At 37.1% G+C, this 15,026-nt stretch overlaps 2 protein-coding genes across 4 annotated transcripts in view; both read left to right on the top strand.

Moving 5' to 3' along the window:
- Nucleotides 1–5,235, top strand: part of TRIM13 (tripartite motif containing 13) — a 40,290-nt gene extending 35,055 nt beyond the window's left edge. For all 3 annotated transcript variants that reach the window (XM_042910684.1, XM_042910621.1, XM_042910540.1), the window contains one exon: nt 3,991–5,235. In XM_042910684.1, coding sequence (XP_042766618.1) covers nt 3,997–5,220 — 1,224 coding nt within the window. In that variant the 5' untranslated portion in view covers nt 3,991–3,996 and the 3' untranslated portion in view covers nt 5,221–5,235. The remainder of the gene's footprint in view (nt 1–3,990) is intronic.
- A 1,857-nt stretch (nt 5,236–7,092) lies between these two features.
- Nucleotides 7,093–13,123, top strand: KCNRG (potassium channel regulator). The gene is made up of 2 exons (XM_042910803.1): nt 7,093–8,032; nt 12,343–13,123. The coding sequence occupies exons 1-2, from the start codon at nt 7,452–7,454 to the stop codon at nt 12,581–12,583; spliced, it is 822 nt and encodes a 273-aa protein (XP_042766737.1). The 5' UTR covers nt 7,093–7,451; the 3' UTR covers nt 12,584–13,123.
- The last annotated feature ends 1,903 nt before the right edge of the window (nt 13,124–15,026 follow it).

Raw genomic sequence — 15,026 nt, 5'->3', positions numbered from 1 at the left:
CTGAGTATAAAGTTAAAAGAAGTGAAAATGTTGAGCTTTTATGAACAGAAATAAGAATCGTTAAATCATAAACCAAAATTTATAAGCTGCATCACTAAAAATGGAACAACAGGATCCACCATAATTTTGATGCATATTTTTAAAAAGAAACTTCTCAAATAGTTTTTTCCCCTGGTTCGTTTTCAGAGCTATAATGTGATTATGGCTTTGGGATGACTGTTTATTACAAAATTTTCCTGCGTGTGACATTTTCCTGTTTATTTTTGATGATACTAGATTGCCTTTCTCCATTTTCCTCAAAGTTTCTCTTTGCTTTGGGTGCCCTTTTTCCTCTGCATCCCAAATAGTTGATATTGTTTTTCTTCTTATTTATTTAATATACTTGGATAGGATTCTCTGGAAATATTAACCTTCAAGAATGAGTAAATTAGGTTTACTTTATTGAATGCTGCCACCCCCCCCGCTTTCCTGTTTCTACTGCCTTCTCCAAAATCTAGTTTTAGCATAGAATTTTTAGCTGAAATATGACAAAGAGCGGTGCAGATGATAAAATAGCAGGACTAAGGTAGGAGGACCATCAAAAGTTTTCCTTCTCTGTTCTAGAGTCAGAATTTTTACGGTTACTTCACACCAACCCCAGTCTCTGTAGCTGTTCTCTTCCCCATACTTTTCAAAGGTTTTATGACTTCTCATGTCACAAAAGGTTGTTCAGAAAAATCAGCTCATCACATATTTTTGCCATATGACATTAAATTTGACCGAAATAACCTTTGCTTTAATTCCACATAAAATTGTATTATAATCTATAATACATATATCTCTCACAACTTAAAACTATGAATTATTAGACTTGCAAACTCAGCTTATCTTTTAAATACTCTTTATCTTCAGGGCACCTGGGTGGCTCAGTTGGTTGAGGGTCCCAACTTCAGCTCAGGTCTTGATCTCACAGTTCATGAGTTCAAGCCCCATACCTGGCTCACTGCTCTCAGCCTGTCAGTGCAGAGCCTGCTTCAGGTCCTCTGGCTCCCTCTGTCTGTGCTCTCCTTGCCCCCCAAATATTAAAAAAATATTATTTATCTTCTATATTATAGCACCAATTGTGACTTTTTTTTATATTAAACTTTTTTTAATGTTTATTTACTTTTGAGAGAGAGAGAGAGAACAAGTGGGGGAGGGGCAGAGACATAGGGAGACACAGAATCCCAAGCAGGCTCCAGGCCCGAGCTGTCCGCACAGAGCCCGACACAGGGCTCGAACCCACAAGCTGTGAGATCATGACCTGAGGTGAAGTCTGATGCTCAACCTACTGAGCCACCAAGGCTCCCTGCCCCACCCCCCTTTTTTTTTAAAGTTTATTTGTTTTGAGAGAGAGTGTGAGAGCTCACGAGAGGGGCAGAGAGAGAGAGACAGAGAGAGAGAATCCCAAGTAGGCTCTTTATGGTCAGCATGGAGCCTGATGCGGGGCTTGAACTACAGAACCACACCAAAACCATGAGTCAGATGCTTAACCGACTGAATCACCCGGGCGCCCCTCCGATTGTGACTCTTAAAATTACTGTTAAAAATTATTTAATTATTTATTATAAGGATTATTATTAGGCCCTATTCTGTTTATTAGTTTGGTGGTAATCTGACATATATGTGTTCCTCAGTAAGCTGAACGAGGACATATTTAGCACTGTATTTGGTTTTAAAACTTTAGGATAGAAGTTTTAAGATGTCCATTTTAAAATAATAAAACTTGAACTGAGAAATGGTATTCTCTAGACCAGGGATCTCGAAATTTTTTATTTTCAGGACCCCACTTTACAGTCTTAAAAACTGAGGATCCCAGGAGCTTTTGTTTACATATGTACTTTATATAGCCATTTATTGTATTGGAAATTAAAACAAAAATTTTAAGATACTCATTTAAAATAACAGTCATAAACCTGTTATATGTTAACATAATTTGTGAAAAATAACATTTTCTAAATAAGTTGTAAGAAAATTGGCATTGCTTTACATATTTATAGATCTTTTTTTAATTAAAAAAATTGTTTTTAGTGTTTATTTATTTTTGAAAGAGAGAGAACATGAGCTGGGGAGGGGCAGAGAGAGAGGGAGACGCAGAATCTGAAACAGGCTCCAGGCTCTGAGCTCTCAGCACAGATCCCGACACGGGCTCAAACTGTGAGATCATGACCTGAGCCGAATCCGACACTCAACCGACTGAGCCATCCAGGTCCCCGTACATATTTATAGTTCCCTTGAATGAACTGCTGTTTAATAGATTACAAATAAAGTCTTGTATCTGTCCCTTCATTACACCTGTTAGAATAAGTTATGGGTTTTTTCTTTTTTTTTTTTGAAATATACAAAGATCATAATCTGACCTTGCACAGATACGTAGTTGGTGAAGGGAAGAATATTTTAATAGCCTTTTCTGATAATTATGGATCTTCTTTGATACTTTGCTAAAGCTCAACAACTGGTAGTTTCTTAAATGTTGCAATATGGAATCTGAAATCATATTTTTCAACGTATTGGTCTTTTGATCTTTTATCCAAGCACGATTTATAACATGCATTAGTCATTTGAACAAATTAGTTTATTGTATTATGCAGATCTCCAAATAACATATTTCATTATACAATAATCTCCCCACTAAAAAAGATAAAAGCCAACATTCATTAAAATCACCATTTCATTACAAAGTCTTTAATTAATGGGAAGCTGTCAAGCTCTTAAGTGGCAAAAATGTTTTCCAAAATTCTAATTTTCACTCAAAAACTTAATTTTTATCATTGGCAAGAAATACTATCATTTATTTTTCTTGAAGGGCTTATTTTGTTCATTTTCAAGAAAATGTCTGCTTTTACCTAAGTCTAAATAGCCAGTTTGCCATTCATTCTTTCAAGTAAAAATGGTGTTCCACAAAAAAAGCAGCTGGTTCAGATTGTGACTCAATCATGTAACTAACTGCTTTTTCTCCAGACAGTATCTGTTGGATGCAGCAGAAATTCTTTACTTCCTATTTTGTCACCCAAAATATTAAAGAAGCACATACACAAGGATCAAGGTTTAATAAAATGAATAATTGTTGCTGCTTCATAAAGAACATTCTTAAATGAAATTGGCTACCCCCACTTAGACTGTGGGTGTGTGGTAATGAAGGATTTAGTAACTTGTACCTTTTGCCTTGTTTGATTCCTGCTGAGGCTTTAGCAGTGTCTCCTCACCATTGCTTTTACGGTGCATTTGTCAACATGGTGCCCAAAGCAAATATGTTCTCAATATTATTGTGAATAAAGTATTGACCTTCTTGAATGACTTGAAGGAGTCTTAGGGACATCAGATTTCTGTCTACATTTTGAGAATTGATGCTCTAGATGGTTCTGGTGGTTCAAAAAAAAAAAACTCATTTAATTTTCTGAAGAATTAATTGCAACTCTTGTCTTATGCTTTTACTTAGGATTTTAATAATTGTAATCTTGCGTTTGAAATAGAAAAATATGCTAGTTTTTAATAAAAGCCTGCACGAGAGTGCATGCTTGAATTTGTATTTCTGTGCTTCTTTCTTTTGAATAGCATACCATTTTATAATTGTGGGCCCAGACTAAAGAGCTCATTCTATTCAGACACTGAGTAGCTTTGTTTCTGACAGCTAGTAGTCAGCTCTCTGTTTTAAAACAATCAGTTGGGTCCTGCTGGCTCAACTTGCAGTTGTCCTAGACCTAACCCTATCTCAGCCAAAGACTGTTGTTGGAAAGTCCACACAAAGGCCTTGTGTACAGGGAGCCCTGCTAATAAGGAGTGTGTTCTAGTCCCAGCAGATTAAATCTGCTTTGGTGTGCATTCCCTTCCCAAGTTTCTCACTTATTTCCTTTGTTTGCCTGGTTATTTCAGTGAGAGATCATTTTTAATGCCTGTAAAGATAATTTCTGATTAGTAGATAGTCTGAATGGAGGGGATTACTGGAGTAAAATGTTTCTTTCTTTATGGTAGGATGTCATGGAGCTGCTTGAAGAAGATCTCACGTGCCCAATTTGTTGCAGTCTGTTTGATGATCCTCGAGTTTTGCCTTGCTCTCATAACTTTTGCAAAAAATGCTTAGAAGGGATCTTAGAGGGGACCGTGCGGAATTCGTTGTGGAGATCATCTCCATTCAAGTGCCCTACATGCCGTAAGGAAACTTCAGCTACTGGAGTTAATAGCCTGCAGGTCAATTACTCCCTGAAGGGTATTGTGGAAAAGTATAACAAGATCAAGATCTCTCCCAAAATGCCCGTGTGCAAAGGACACTTGGGGCAACCCCTCAACATTTTCTGCCTGACTGATATGCAACTGATTTGCGGGATCTGTGCTACTCGTGGTGACCACACCAAGCATGTCTTCTGTTCTATTGAAGATGCCTATGCTCAGGAAAGAGATGCCTTTGAGTCCCTCTTCCAGAGCTTCGAGACCTGGCGTCGGGGAGATGCTCTTTCTCGCTTGGATACCTTGGAAACTAGCAAAAGGAAATCTCTACAGTTACTGACTAAAGATTCAGATAAAGTGAAGGAGTTTTTTGAGAAGTTACAACATACATTAGATCAAAAGAAGAATGAAATCCTGTCTGACTTTGAGACCATGAAACTGGCAGTTATGCAAGCCTATGACCCAGAGATCAACAAACTCAACACCATCTTGCAGGAACAACGAATGGCCTTTAACATTGCTGAGGCTTTCAAAGACGTGTCAGAACCCATCATATTTCTGCAACAGATGCAGGAGTTCAGGGAGAAAATAAAAGTAATCAAGGAAACTCCTTTACCTCCCTCGAATTTGCCCACAAGCCCTTTAATGAAGAACTTTGATACCAGTCAGTGGGAAGACATAAAACTAGTAGATGTGGATAAACTTTCTTTGCCTCAAGATGCTGGCACGTTCGTTAGTAAGATTCCCTGGAGCTTTTCTCAGTTATTTGTGGTAGTCATTCTGCTCAGCCTTCTCATTTTCTTTGGTCCCACCATATTCCTAGAAGGGTCTTTATTTGATGAATTCACAACTTGGAAAGACTACCTCTCCAACTTCAATTCCTATCTGGCTAAATCAGCTGATTTTGTAGAACAATCAGTGTTTTATTGGGAACAGGTGACAGATGGATTTTTCATTTTCAGTGAAAGATTTAAGAATTTTACTTTGGTGGTGCTGAACAATGTGGCAGAATTTGTGTGCAAATATAAACTATTATAAAATCTGTTGCAAGTATTTAGTTCTCTGTCTTTTGTTAGAAATTTGTTAAAGAGCTGAGTGATAGTTCAGACTTGGTCAAGATTTCAATGAAGTATTTCCCTGCCCGAAGTATTTCCCTGCCCAAAGTGTTCCTTTCAAAAATAATGTCCTATATATGTTGTTCAAATGAGTTAGCATAAAGGTAAATGTGAAATTTAATAGTACAGTCCTGAACCCTCCTTCCTTTTTAAAGAGTGCTTTTGAAATACACCTCCTACCTCCATTATCAGTTGTGTTTATGCTGTGGAAAAAGGGGAGGTGAAAGCGCATGATCTAATGTTGTATTAATGAGGTAGTATAACAGTGATTGTTCATTTAAGCATGTAATAAAGACTACTCGTGTAAAGCAACTCTTTTTGAGACTGAACATTCTTTTAAAAAAGGAAAAGATATGAGTGGATTGGACTTCCAAATTTTTCTAGATTTGGATTTCTAAATTTTAGTTTTTTGCTAAAATGTAAATCTCAGGTAAACAAAAGGTGGCATTTTCTTGGGATCAGTTTATGTTTTTAGGAGGGTGATGATTTCAGCTTGCCTTGTTCTCCTTAGGTTTTGTAAAATTCCTTTGGTGATAAACTACAGAAGTGTTAGGTGGCTGTGGTAGGTACAAAAAAAAGTCTAACACATGGCAAGAACAGGAAATGGGAAAGCCTTTTTACTGGCAGCCAAGTGTTGTGTTGTTGTTCCCAAGTATCATGGCAACAGGACAACTAAACCAATCCACTTGCTTAGTATCTTTTTGAAGAGTAGTAAGATTAATTTGCCAATAGATGGAGGAGTCTGTCAGCTATTATAAAGTGCAAAGTAATCAGCTAAACACTAATTTTGCCCTATCTGCTTACATGAGATAAAGATGCCCTATCTCCCACAGAATAAAAATACTTAATTTTCTCCTCTTGCTTACAATTCAGATGAAGACAAGAACTGCTCATCTTAGAACTCAACTTAGGACTGCTCTCGAGTCTACCTTATTTCTGTCATGAAACAACATTCTTTGGAAAGCAGAGTGTCTTTACCCTTTTATTTTTTTAAGTTTATTTTTTGAGAGAGAAAGAGTGTGCATGCAGGGGAGGGGTAGAGAGAGAGGGGGAGAGGGAATCCCAAGCAGGCTCTGTGTTGTCAGCCCAACATGAGGTTCCATCCTATGAACCATGAGATCATGACCTGAACTGAAATAAAGAGTTGGATGCTTAACTGACCGAGCCACCGAGGCACCCCTACCCTGTCTTTTAATTTGGTTGAGAGAAGGTAACGCAAGTGGGGACAAGAAAAAAAAAAAGGGCCAACTAACTTGAAAGTACAGAAGAATCCAGCTATGAGAAAAAGAGTCAAATTAAGCTGCTGGTTGAGGTAATGGCTGCCTCAACCATAACTGACAATTCATGATTTAGCCAAAATTGCTAAAGGGTTCATAAATTATAAAAATGTTTCACTGTAAATCTTACCTCTGCTATGAGGACTCATCATAGATAAGTGGTCTGGGGAACCCGGCAGGGGTTGCTTTTCTGCTCCCAGTGTATATATGTATATATGTGTGTATGTATGTATGTGTATATGTATGTGTGTGTGTGTGTGTGTGTGTGTGTGTGTGTGTGTGTGTGTTTAAATAGAGATTTACAACAGGTTTTCATGGAGAATTTTTTATGCAATACAGGAACAGGATCCATTTGACATCTAACCTTGGAAATATTGGCAGTTTAAAAAAATTTTTTTTAATGTTTATTTTTGAGAGAGAGAGACAGAGTGCAAGTGGGGGGAGGGGCAGAGAGAGAAGGAGACACAGAATCCAAAGCAGGCTCCAGGCTCCAAGCTGTCAGCACAGAGCCCGATGTGGGGTTTGAACTCATGAACTGTGAGATTGTGACCTGAGCCAAAGTTGGACACTTAACTGACTGAGCCAACCACGCTCCCCAAGGCAGTTTTTCTTAAACAATTCAGTACCTCAACTGCTGCTTTTTCATTTTGTATACTGCAAGTTCCCAAGCAACTCAAATTTGCAAACACAGCTATGGATACAATATTTGCTTTACAGTAGTTACCTGGGAATCTAGGTCTCTGTTTTTTTGTTATTTTCCCCTCCCCTCCATTTCTTGATCATATATAACTAGCAACACTTATGGTTAGAAGTTGATTTACAAGTTTCTAAGTCTGTGGCTGATGGTTTGTAGCCTCTAGTTTGAAGCAAGAAAAGAATGAGTAGTCAGGAACTAGTCACTTTGAATGTGGGAGGGAAGATATTCACAACAAGATTTTCTACCATAAAGCAGTTTCCTGCCTCTCGGTTGACAAGAATGATAGATGGCAGAGACCAAGAATTCAAGATGGTTGGTGGCCAGATTTTTGTGGACAGAGATGGTGTTTTATTTAGTTTCATCTTAGATTTTTTGAGAACTCACCAGCTTTTATTACCCACTGACTTTTCAGACTACCATAGGCTTCAGAGAGAGGCTCTTTTCTATGAACTGGATCCTCTGATTGATCTCTTAAACCAAGAACACTTGCTACAGCCAAGACCTGCTTTTTTGGAGGTGCATTTCCTAAGCCGAAACACTCAAGCTTTTTTCAGGGTATTTGGCTCTTGCAGCAAAACAATTGAGATGCTAACTGGGAGGATTACAGTGTTTATAGAGCAACCTTCAGCAATGACCTGGAGTAGTAACTCTTTCCCTCCTCAGATGACTTTACTTCCACTGCCTCCACAAAGACCTTCTTACCACGACCTGGTTTTCCAGTGTGGCTCTGACAGCACTACTGATAACCAAACTGGAGTCAGGTATTTTGTATTTTGAAGCATCTCTCTTCTATACTAGTTCCTTTCCCCCTCAAACTGAAAGTTTCTCACGCCTGAAACTTTTCTTAGAAAAAAATGATTACTCAAATGTTTTGGGGTAACTGGTAGAGTTGGGTAGAGTGATCAGATAATTGTCCAAACTGGGCTACTTTTCAGAGTGAAAGGAGGCATTGTTACAATGTGGGACAAAGGAATAAACCAAGACTGTCCAGGGAAAACTGGGACTATGGTCATTTAAGTTCTAAGAGGAAATAATTTTATACATTATGTTCCATTGCTAATGATCATTAATTTGGCTTAGGACCGAGAAGGCTTTTTTTCCCCCCAAGAGATTCTTTTAGTGGCTGGCATATGGTAAAGTTTCAGTTTCTCCTGATTTCCTTACAGTCTATGTATATTTGTTCTTTCAGTCCTTATGATCTGACTACTGATTTTCCTCCACCCCACTTTATTTTTAAACACCATTAAGGCAGATATATCCCAGAGCAAATTTGGTATCCTATTACATCTTTGGCACTCTTAGACAACTCAAAATATTGGGATAGGCTGTCAGTATGTTAAGGATAGTTGCTTCTGAGTCAATTATTCACTTTCTCTCCTTGTTGTTCTTGGCTGGGCACTAAGGCTGATTTCCACTCTGCTGTCAGGGACACATTTTTTTTCTCCTTAAAAATGTCTTAATGCTGTCCCACCATTATTTTACTAACTGTGAAAGCTGGCTTTAATTTTCAGGAGGAAAAAAAGTAGTCTGTATATGTTCTTTACTGATAACTAAGTTTTTTTTTTTTTTTTTGTGGGGAGAAAAGGTAGACATAATTTGGGATATTTTCTTCAGCAGTAGCCATTGGGAACTATCAATGTTTGCCTCTCCCACAGTACACCCCGTGGTCCTACTTACTAACTGGAGATCACTGGACAATACGACAACTCTTAACTTTTTACACTTAATAATTTCCTGCCCTCCTAGAAAGACTGAAATGTCGTTTTGGGAAAAGAGGGCCAATTAGATTAATAGGCTGATTATGAGGAGAACATAAGACCCTATCTTTAGCTCGAAGCATTTTAAGGTGTCTCTGTGTCCAACTCTCTTTTCACTGGTGGAGCACCAACATGGATAGAAGGGAAAACTACCAGCTTTTTGTTTTCTAAATTTGATCTAATAATTAACAACTTAAAAAAAATCTTTTTTAATGTTTATTTGTTTTTGAGAGAGAGAGAGAGAGAGAGAGAGAGCAAGAGAGAGAGCGGGGGAAGGGCAGAGAGAGAAGGAAACACAGACTCCCGAGAAGTCTCCAGGCTCCAAGCTGTCAGCACAGAGCCTGATGTGGGGCTCGAACTCACGAACCGTGAGATCATGACTTGAGCCAAAGTCGGACGCTCAACCGAGCCACGCAGGCACCCCAATGATTAAGATCTTTGAGGATCCCTTTTTAAAAAAAACAGGGGCGCCTGGGTGGCTCAGCTGGTTGAGCGTCTGACTTCGGCTCAAGTCATGATCTTACGGTTTGTGAGTTCAAGCCCTACATCGGGCTCTGTGCTGACAGCTTGGTGCCTGGAGCCTTCTCAGGATTCTGTGTCTCCTCTCTCTGCCTCTCCCCTGCTTGCACTCTGTCTTTCTCTCAAGAATAAATAAACCTTAAAAATTTTTTTTAAAAAATAAAAAAATAAATTAAAAAAATGTTAGAAACCTAAGGTAAAATGGTGTAATTTTAAGAAGAAATATGCAAAGTAAACTGAACACTTTAAAACCTATGCATTTTAAAATTAAAACAAGATTAAAAACTAAAGTTGGAATATTCTTGTATGTACAGTACCAAGTGACTTTACCTTTGTTGTTTGTGTTCAGAAACGGTACAAAAATTTTTCATCTTAATATAAGAATGGCATTATATTTAAACTTCCCAAATAGAGAATTCCAAAACCAGAAGCTATTTTAATAATTAAAATTTTCATCACCAAACAGTATTTTTGTTCAGTTGCCTGAAGTTCAGAATTTTTTTCCACCCAGTAAGTGTTTGTGATTTTTTTTCTGTCATGCCAGTTTCAAAGTAGGGATGGGTAACCTAGTAAGGGGGCATTATTGGGATTTCAGGGGATTGGATGAAAACTCTGGCCCTGAAAGGCCCACCTTAGGTATATAACTGCCTGGCTAGCAATCATTTTTATTTCTTGTTCACTTCCTGTTCTGAGCTGTCCATTCAGATGTTTTTTGGAGGTGGAAAGTGGAGGAGTAAGCCTGGACGGCTCCTAAGAGTCTGCTGTACCATGCGGCTGTTTAGGATGTTCCACTACTATGATTTACTACTCTGCGATCTTATTAACCTAGCAGATTGCTCAGTTATTATCTCTCAAGTTCATAGTATGAGAAATACTTGGCTTGCATCTTGCAGAAGGCCATTCATATGATACCACATTATTAAGCTCAAGTTATGGTCACAGGATTCTAGAGTCTCTTTGGTAGCCTTTATTCTATCTGACCTTTCCTTTTTAAACTGGATCAAATGGGAAAATATAGCTGCCTTTTAAGTTTTTAAAATAAGTTTTGATTTTCTATTTCTCAGTGGGTTCTTCTATCCTTTTCTTCTGCTTTATAATCTTTCATTTCTTAATTTGACCTCACAGGGAATCAAGTACTGTGGCTCAGTGATTTCTTCCAAGTGTTTGTTATCACTTACTATATACTATTTGTGTCTTAATTTTTTGAGATGTGCTATAACTTTTCTTCTCTTTGACAAGTGTTTCTAGGCTACATAATCAAAATCTGGGTCTTTGGAGTAGATGGAATGATTTCCCGATGTTAAAAATCTGGTATATCAAACATAATAAACATTTTTTGGTCTGTATTTTGTGCTTTTATAAATCTTACATTTTATTATTTTCTTTGCCTAGAATTGATTTCTAAATGTGAGTTACAGTAACCACTCAATTTTAATCATAATTAAAGGAGGCTAAGGATGTCCTAAAGGCTCTTTTTATGCTATAAAATGACAGAGAAACTTCCACTAATGTGTGGAAGTAATTTAAGTTAGGCTTTTCTTCACATCTCATAAACAAATGGTGAGAGGACTCAAAGACATAAAAATATCCTTGATAGTAGATAAAGGAGTAATATAGCTGTATCTATGTGGACATGTTATGTTGACATTATTAAAGCCAATTTATAGCCAGTCTGAAAAATTGAGGTATATTTCTCTTGAACTATGTGTATTGGTTCTATCAAGTATCCCAGGAAATAGAGTTTTGTCATTTTGATTCCAGATTGTATATAGCCTTTTGATCCTGTGCTTTGCTCTTTAATAATGGATAGTTATTGAGTAAAAATTGATGATTAAATATTGACATTTTTTATATGCAAAATTGTACCTCAGAAAATACTTTTGACAGAAATAAGTCACAAAAGAAAACATTTGTAATGTCAGTGCTAATAATGGGTAGAATTAGATTTAGAAGAAAGCTGTAAATGCATAAAATGTTCATTAAAATGATTGAATTAGGGGCACCTGGGTGGCTTAGTCACTTGAGCATCTGACTCTTGTTTTTGGCTAGGGTCGTGATCCCAGGATTGCGGGATCAAGCCTCATGGCGGCCTCTGTGCTGAACATGGAGACTGCTTAAGACTCTCTCTCTCTCCCTCTCTCACTGCCCCCTCAATCTCTTAAATAAAAAAAAAAATTAAAAAAAATTTTTTTTAATGTTTGAGAGAGACAGAATGTGAGCGGGGAAGATGTAGAGAGAAAGAGAAGAGACACAGAATCTGAAGCAGGTTTCAGGCTCTGAGCTGTCAGCACGAAGCCCGACGCGGGGCCCAAACTCACAACTGAGATCATGACCAGAGCTGAAGTCACAGACGCTTAACCAACTGAGTCACCCGGGCTCCTCTAAAAAAATTTTTTTTTAATGATTGAATCAATTAATTTAGTTAAGCCAATTAAAACAATATTTAGTAATTTGAAAAAAAAAGTGGAAATAGTTAAATTACATATATAAAAAATTAAGCTAATTTTTTTGATCAAATTGCTTGCTCCAGAAAATAATTTCTCAATGAAAATTCATCAATGTTGGTTATATTCCTAAATGTAGAATTAAAATGACTGTGGAGATCACAGGAAAGTCTCTATTTTCAGTACCCTGACAAAAAGCTATTGATTTGGATTTATAAATGAAATCTCAAAAAAAATTCTGATTGAAATGGTATGATGCCTTTGTCTGAGATTATAAGCCAAATTTATGTGTTTAGTTTTGCTAGTTATTAAAAGGATCCTTTATAACCAAACATTTGTTGTGTGTCCTAGGTATGTTTCTATAAAACCTGATGATCGAAAATTGGCCAATGGAACTAACGTCCTCGGCTTACTAATCGACACTTTATTAATGGAAGGCTTCCATCTAGTCAGTGCTAGAACATTATCTTCTGAAGACAAAACTGAATGCTATAGCTTTGAAAGGATAAAAAGGCCTGAAGCTTTCACCATGAACAAAACACTGAAACCAGAGACTACCATCATATCAGAGCAATCTCAGAAAAAAAAGTGAGATTCTCTATTCTCTTTTAGAGTGAAGAGAATTGTCATTTTCTTGTTTGGAAATTCTGTATTTATGGCATATATGTTAGCAAATATGTACTCCGCTTAACTTGTGGCCTTGTCTCCTAGCATGCCTTCTCTGGCAACCATACCTCAATCGTGTTTAGGCCATACTAACTGCTTGCTCTCTAAGTAACAACATGCACTTGGTCCTTTGGCACATGTTTCTTTTACCTTCAATGTCTCTTTCCCTTTCTTTTCTTCATGAACACTTACACAGCTTTCAAGAGTGCATTCTGGAATCAGAATGCTTGATTTCTAATCCCAACTCAATCAATTACTAGCTATACAACTTGGGCAAGTTATTTAAGTTGTCTGTGCCTCAACTTCTTTATCACATGGGGATAATATATCTCCCTTGTAGGATATGTGAAAATAAAAGGAAATAACGTATTCAACACATCTCCTGGTACCTGGTAGGCACCAAGTCACTGTTGGTGATGGTGATGGTGATGGTGATGGTGATGGTGATGGTGATGAAGAAGAAGAAGAAGAAGAAGAAGAAGAAGAAGAAGAAGAAGAAGAAGAAGAAGAAGAAAAAGGAGAAGGAGGAGGAAGAGGAGGAGGAGGAGGAAGAAGGGAGGGAGGAGGCAGGAGAAGATGATTGGTGGCCCACTTTCAATTGTACCTCTTCTCTGTGGCCTTGTTTCCCTCCTTTCCCAGGCATATTGATCAGTCTTTTCCTCTGTATAGACTTATATGCCATCATAAAACCCAATTTTTTTTCCACTTGAATGTGAGCTCAATCACTCAACAATTTTAACACTACTATGTGTAAAGCACTGACAAACATATGGTGAGAGGAATAATAACTTTGCTATTAATTAACACCTACATTTGGTGAAAAGCTTCTGAAAACCTCTACTAACATTTAAAATACACATATACTTTGGTTTGGTGATTCCTTTTGTAGGAATTCCTCATTTATATGTGTCATTTTGCACACTAGGATAAACATCTAGAAGAGGAAACATTACATCAAAGAGTATCAAGCACACAGTAGGGTTAAAACCTGCCTGGAAGCAGTTAAGTATCATTTTAAAAAGTACAATTAATTCATTCAAAAACATATATTAAACATTTGTTAGACACCATACTAAGTTATTAAGATTAAAAAATGAGTAAGACAAAAATCCTTATTCTCAGCTCACATTCAAGGGAGAAAGGACATCATGGTAACAGCAAAAGCTGAGAAATAAACTCAAAGCTGATCAACAGGGGATGGGTAAATTATGGTTCATACAGTGAAATACTATGTAGTCCTTAAGGATGGGGCAAGAGTTTATAAACTAGGGAAAGAATGTCAAATATTTCTAAGTGGAAAAAAAGCAAGGTGTAGAACAACATATAAAGTGTGAAAATACTTCCACTATATATATATATATATATATATATATATATATATATATATATATATATATATATAACCAGTTGTGGAAACATACTCATTTTCTTATACATGCATGGAATTTTCAACAAAGATATGGGTGTTATGGGTGTTAGATGAGTGTTAGGGGGACTATTATGGCAAAGTATGGCTTATTATCTTATACTGATACAAATGTTACTTTACCACCTTTCCTGTGAAGGCCCTCCACTTAGTAAAGAGTTGGCATCCAGAAACTTCTAGTAATTACAAATTTGTGGACTAGGTTGTAGGGAAGAAATACATATTTTTAAAATTTTCTAACAGTACTTCAAAGGTTATGTATAATGTAGAAGTGCAAAACACTTCAAGATTAGTAATGTCAAGGTTAGTATTTGAAAGTAATGACCCCTTGGGGCGCCTGGGTGGCGCAGTCGGTTAAGCGTCCGACTTCAGCCAGGTCAGGATCTCGCGGTCTGTGAGTTCGAGCCCCGCGTCAGGCTCTGGGCTGATGGCTTGGAGCCTGGAGCCTGTTTCCGATTCTGTGTCTCCCTCTCTCTCTGACCCTCCCCCGTTCATGCTCTGTCTCTCTCTGTCCCAAAAATAAATAAAAAACGTTGAAAAAAAAAATTAAAAAAAAAAAAAAAAAGAAAGTAATGACCCAAATAAGAGAAAAAGCCCTATGAATAAGTGTTTTGTTTTTGGTGGCAGTTATCCCCTCTTTTCTGCAGAAAAGCCAATTTAGTTGTTTTAGCATGTCAACTTAATTTTCGGGATGATGTGTTTGCTTCCCTTGCTAGTATCATATTCTAGGACACAATATTTCTATTCTGCTAAGTTTTTGACATTTATGTGATTTAACTTGTTGGATATAGTTGACATGGTTATATATGCAACACTGTTCAACACTGCTTTGTTGATAAGATTATTAAAAACTGATAACTGGTTAAAAACATTAAAACAAAAAATATTGTAACAGGTTGGCAAATAGTAAGACAGGAAATGTTAAAACTACTGTTTAATATGT

Source organism: Panthera leo, chromosome A1 (assembly GCF_018350215.1).
Source record: "Panthera leo isolate Ple1 chromosome A1, P.leo_Ple1_pat1.1, whole genome shotgun sequence".
Taxonomy (NCBI): domain Eukaryota; kingdom Metazoa; phylum Chordata; class Mammalia; order Carnivora; family Felidae; genus Panthera; species Panthera leo.
The sequence above is the reverse complement of the archived record's forward strand: the minus strand, read 5'-3'. Positions and strand labels throughout refer to the sequence as shown.

What these genes read in the sequence shown, in the direction of transcription:
- KCNRG (XM_042910803.1), top strand. Translation starts at nt 7,452, where the DNA reads ATGAGTAGTCAGGAACTAGTCACTTTGAATGTGGGAGGGAAGATATTC. An exon ending in GATAACCAAACTGGAGTCAG is followed by an intron (nt 8,033 to 12,342) that starts GTATTTTGTATT and finishes TGTGTGTCCTAG; the next exon opens with GTATGTTTCTATAAAACCTG.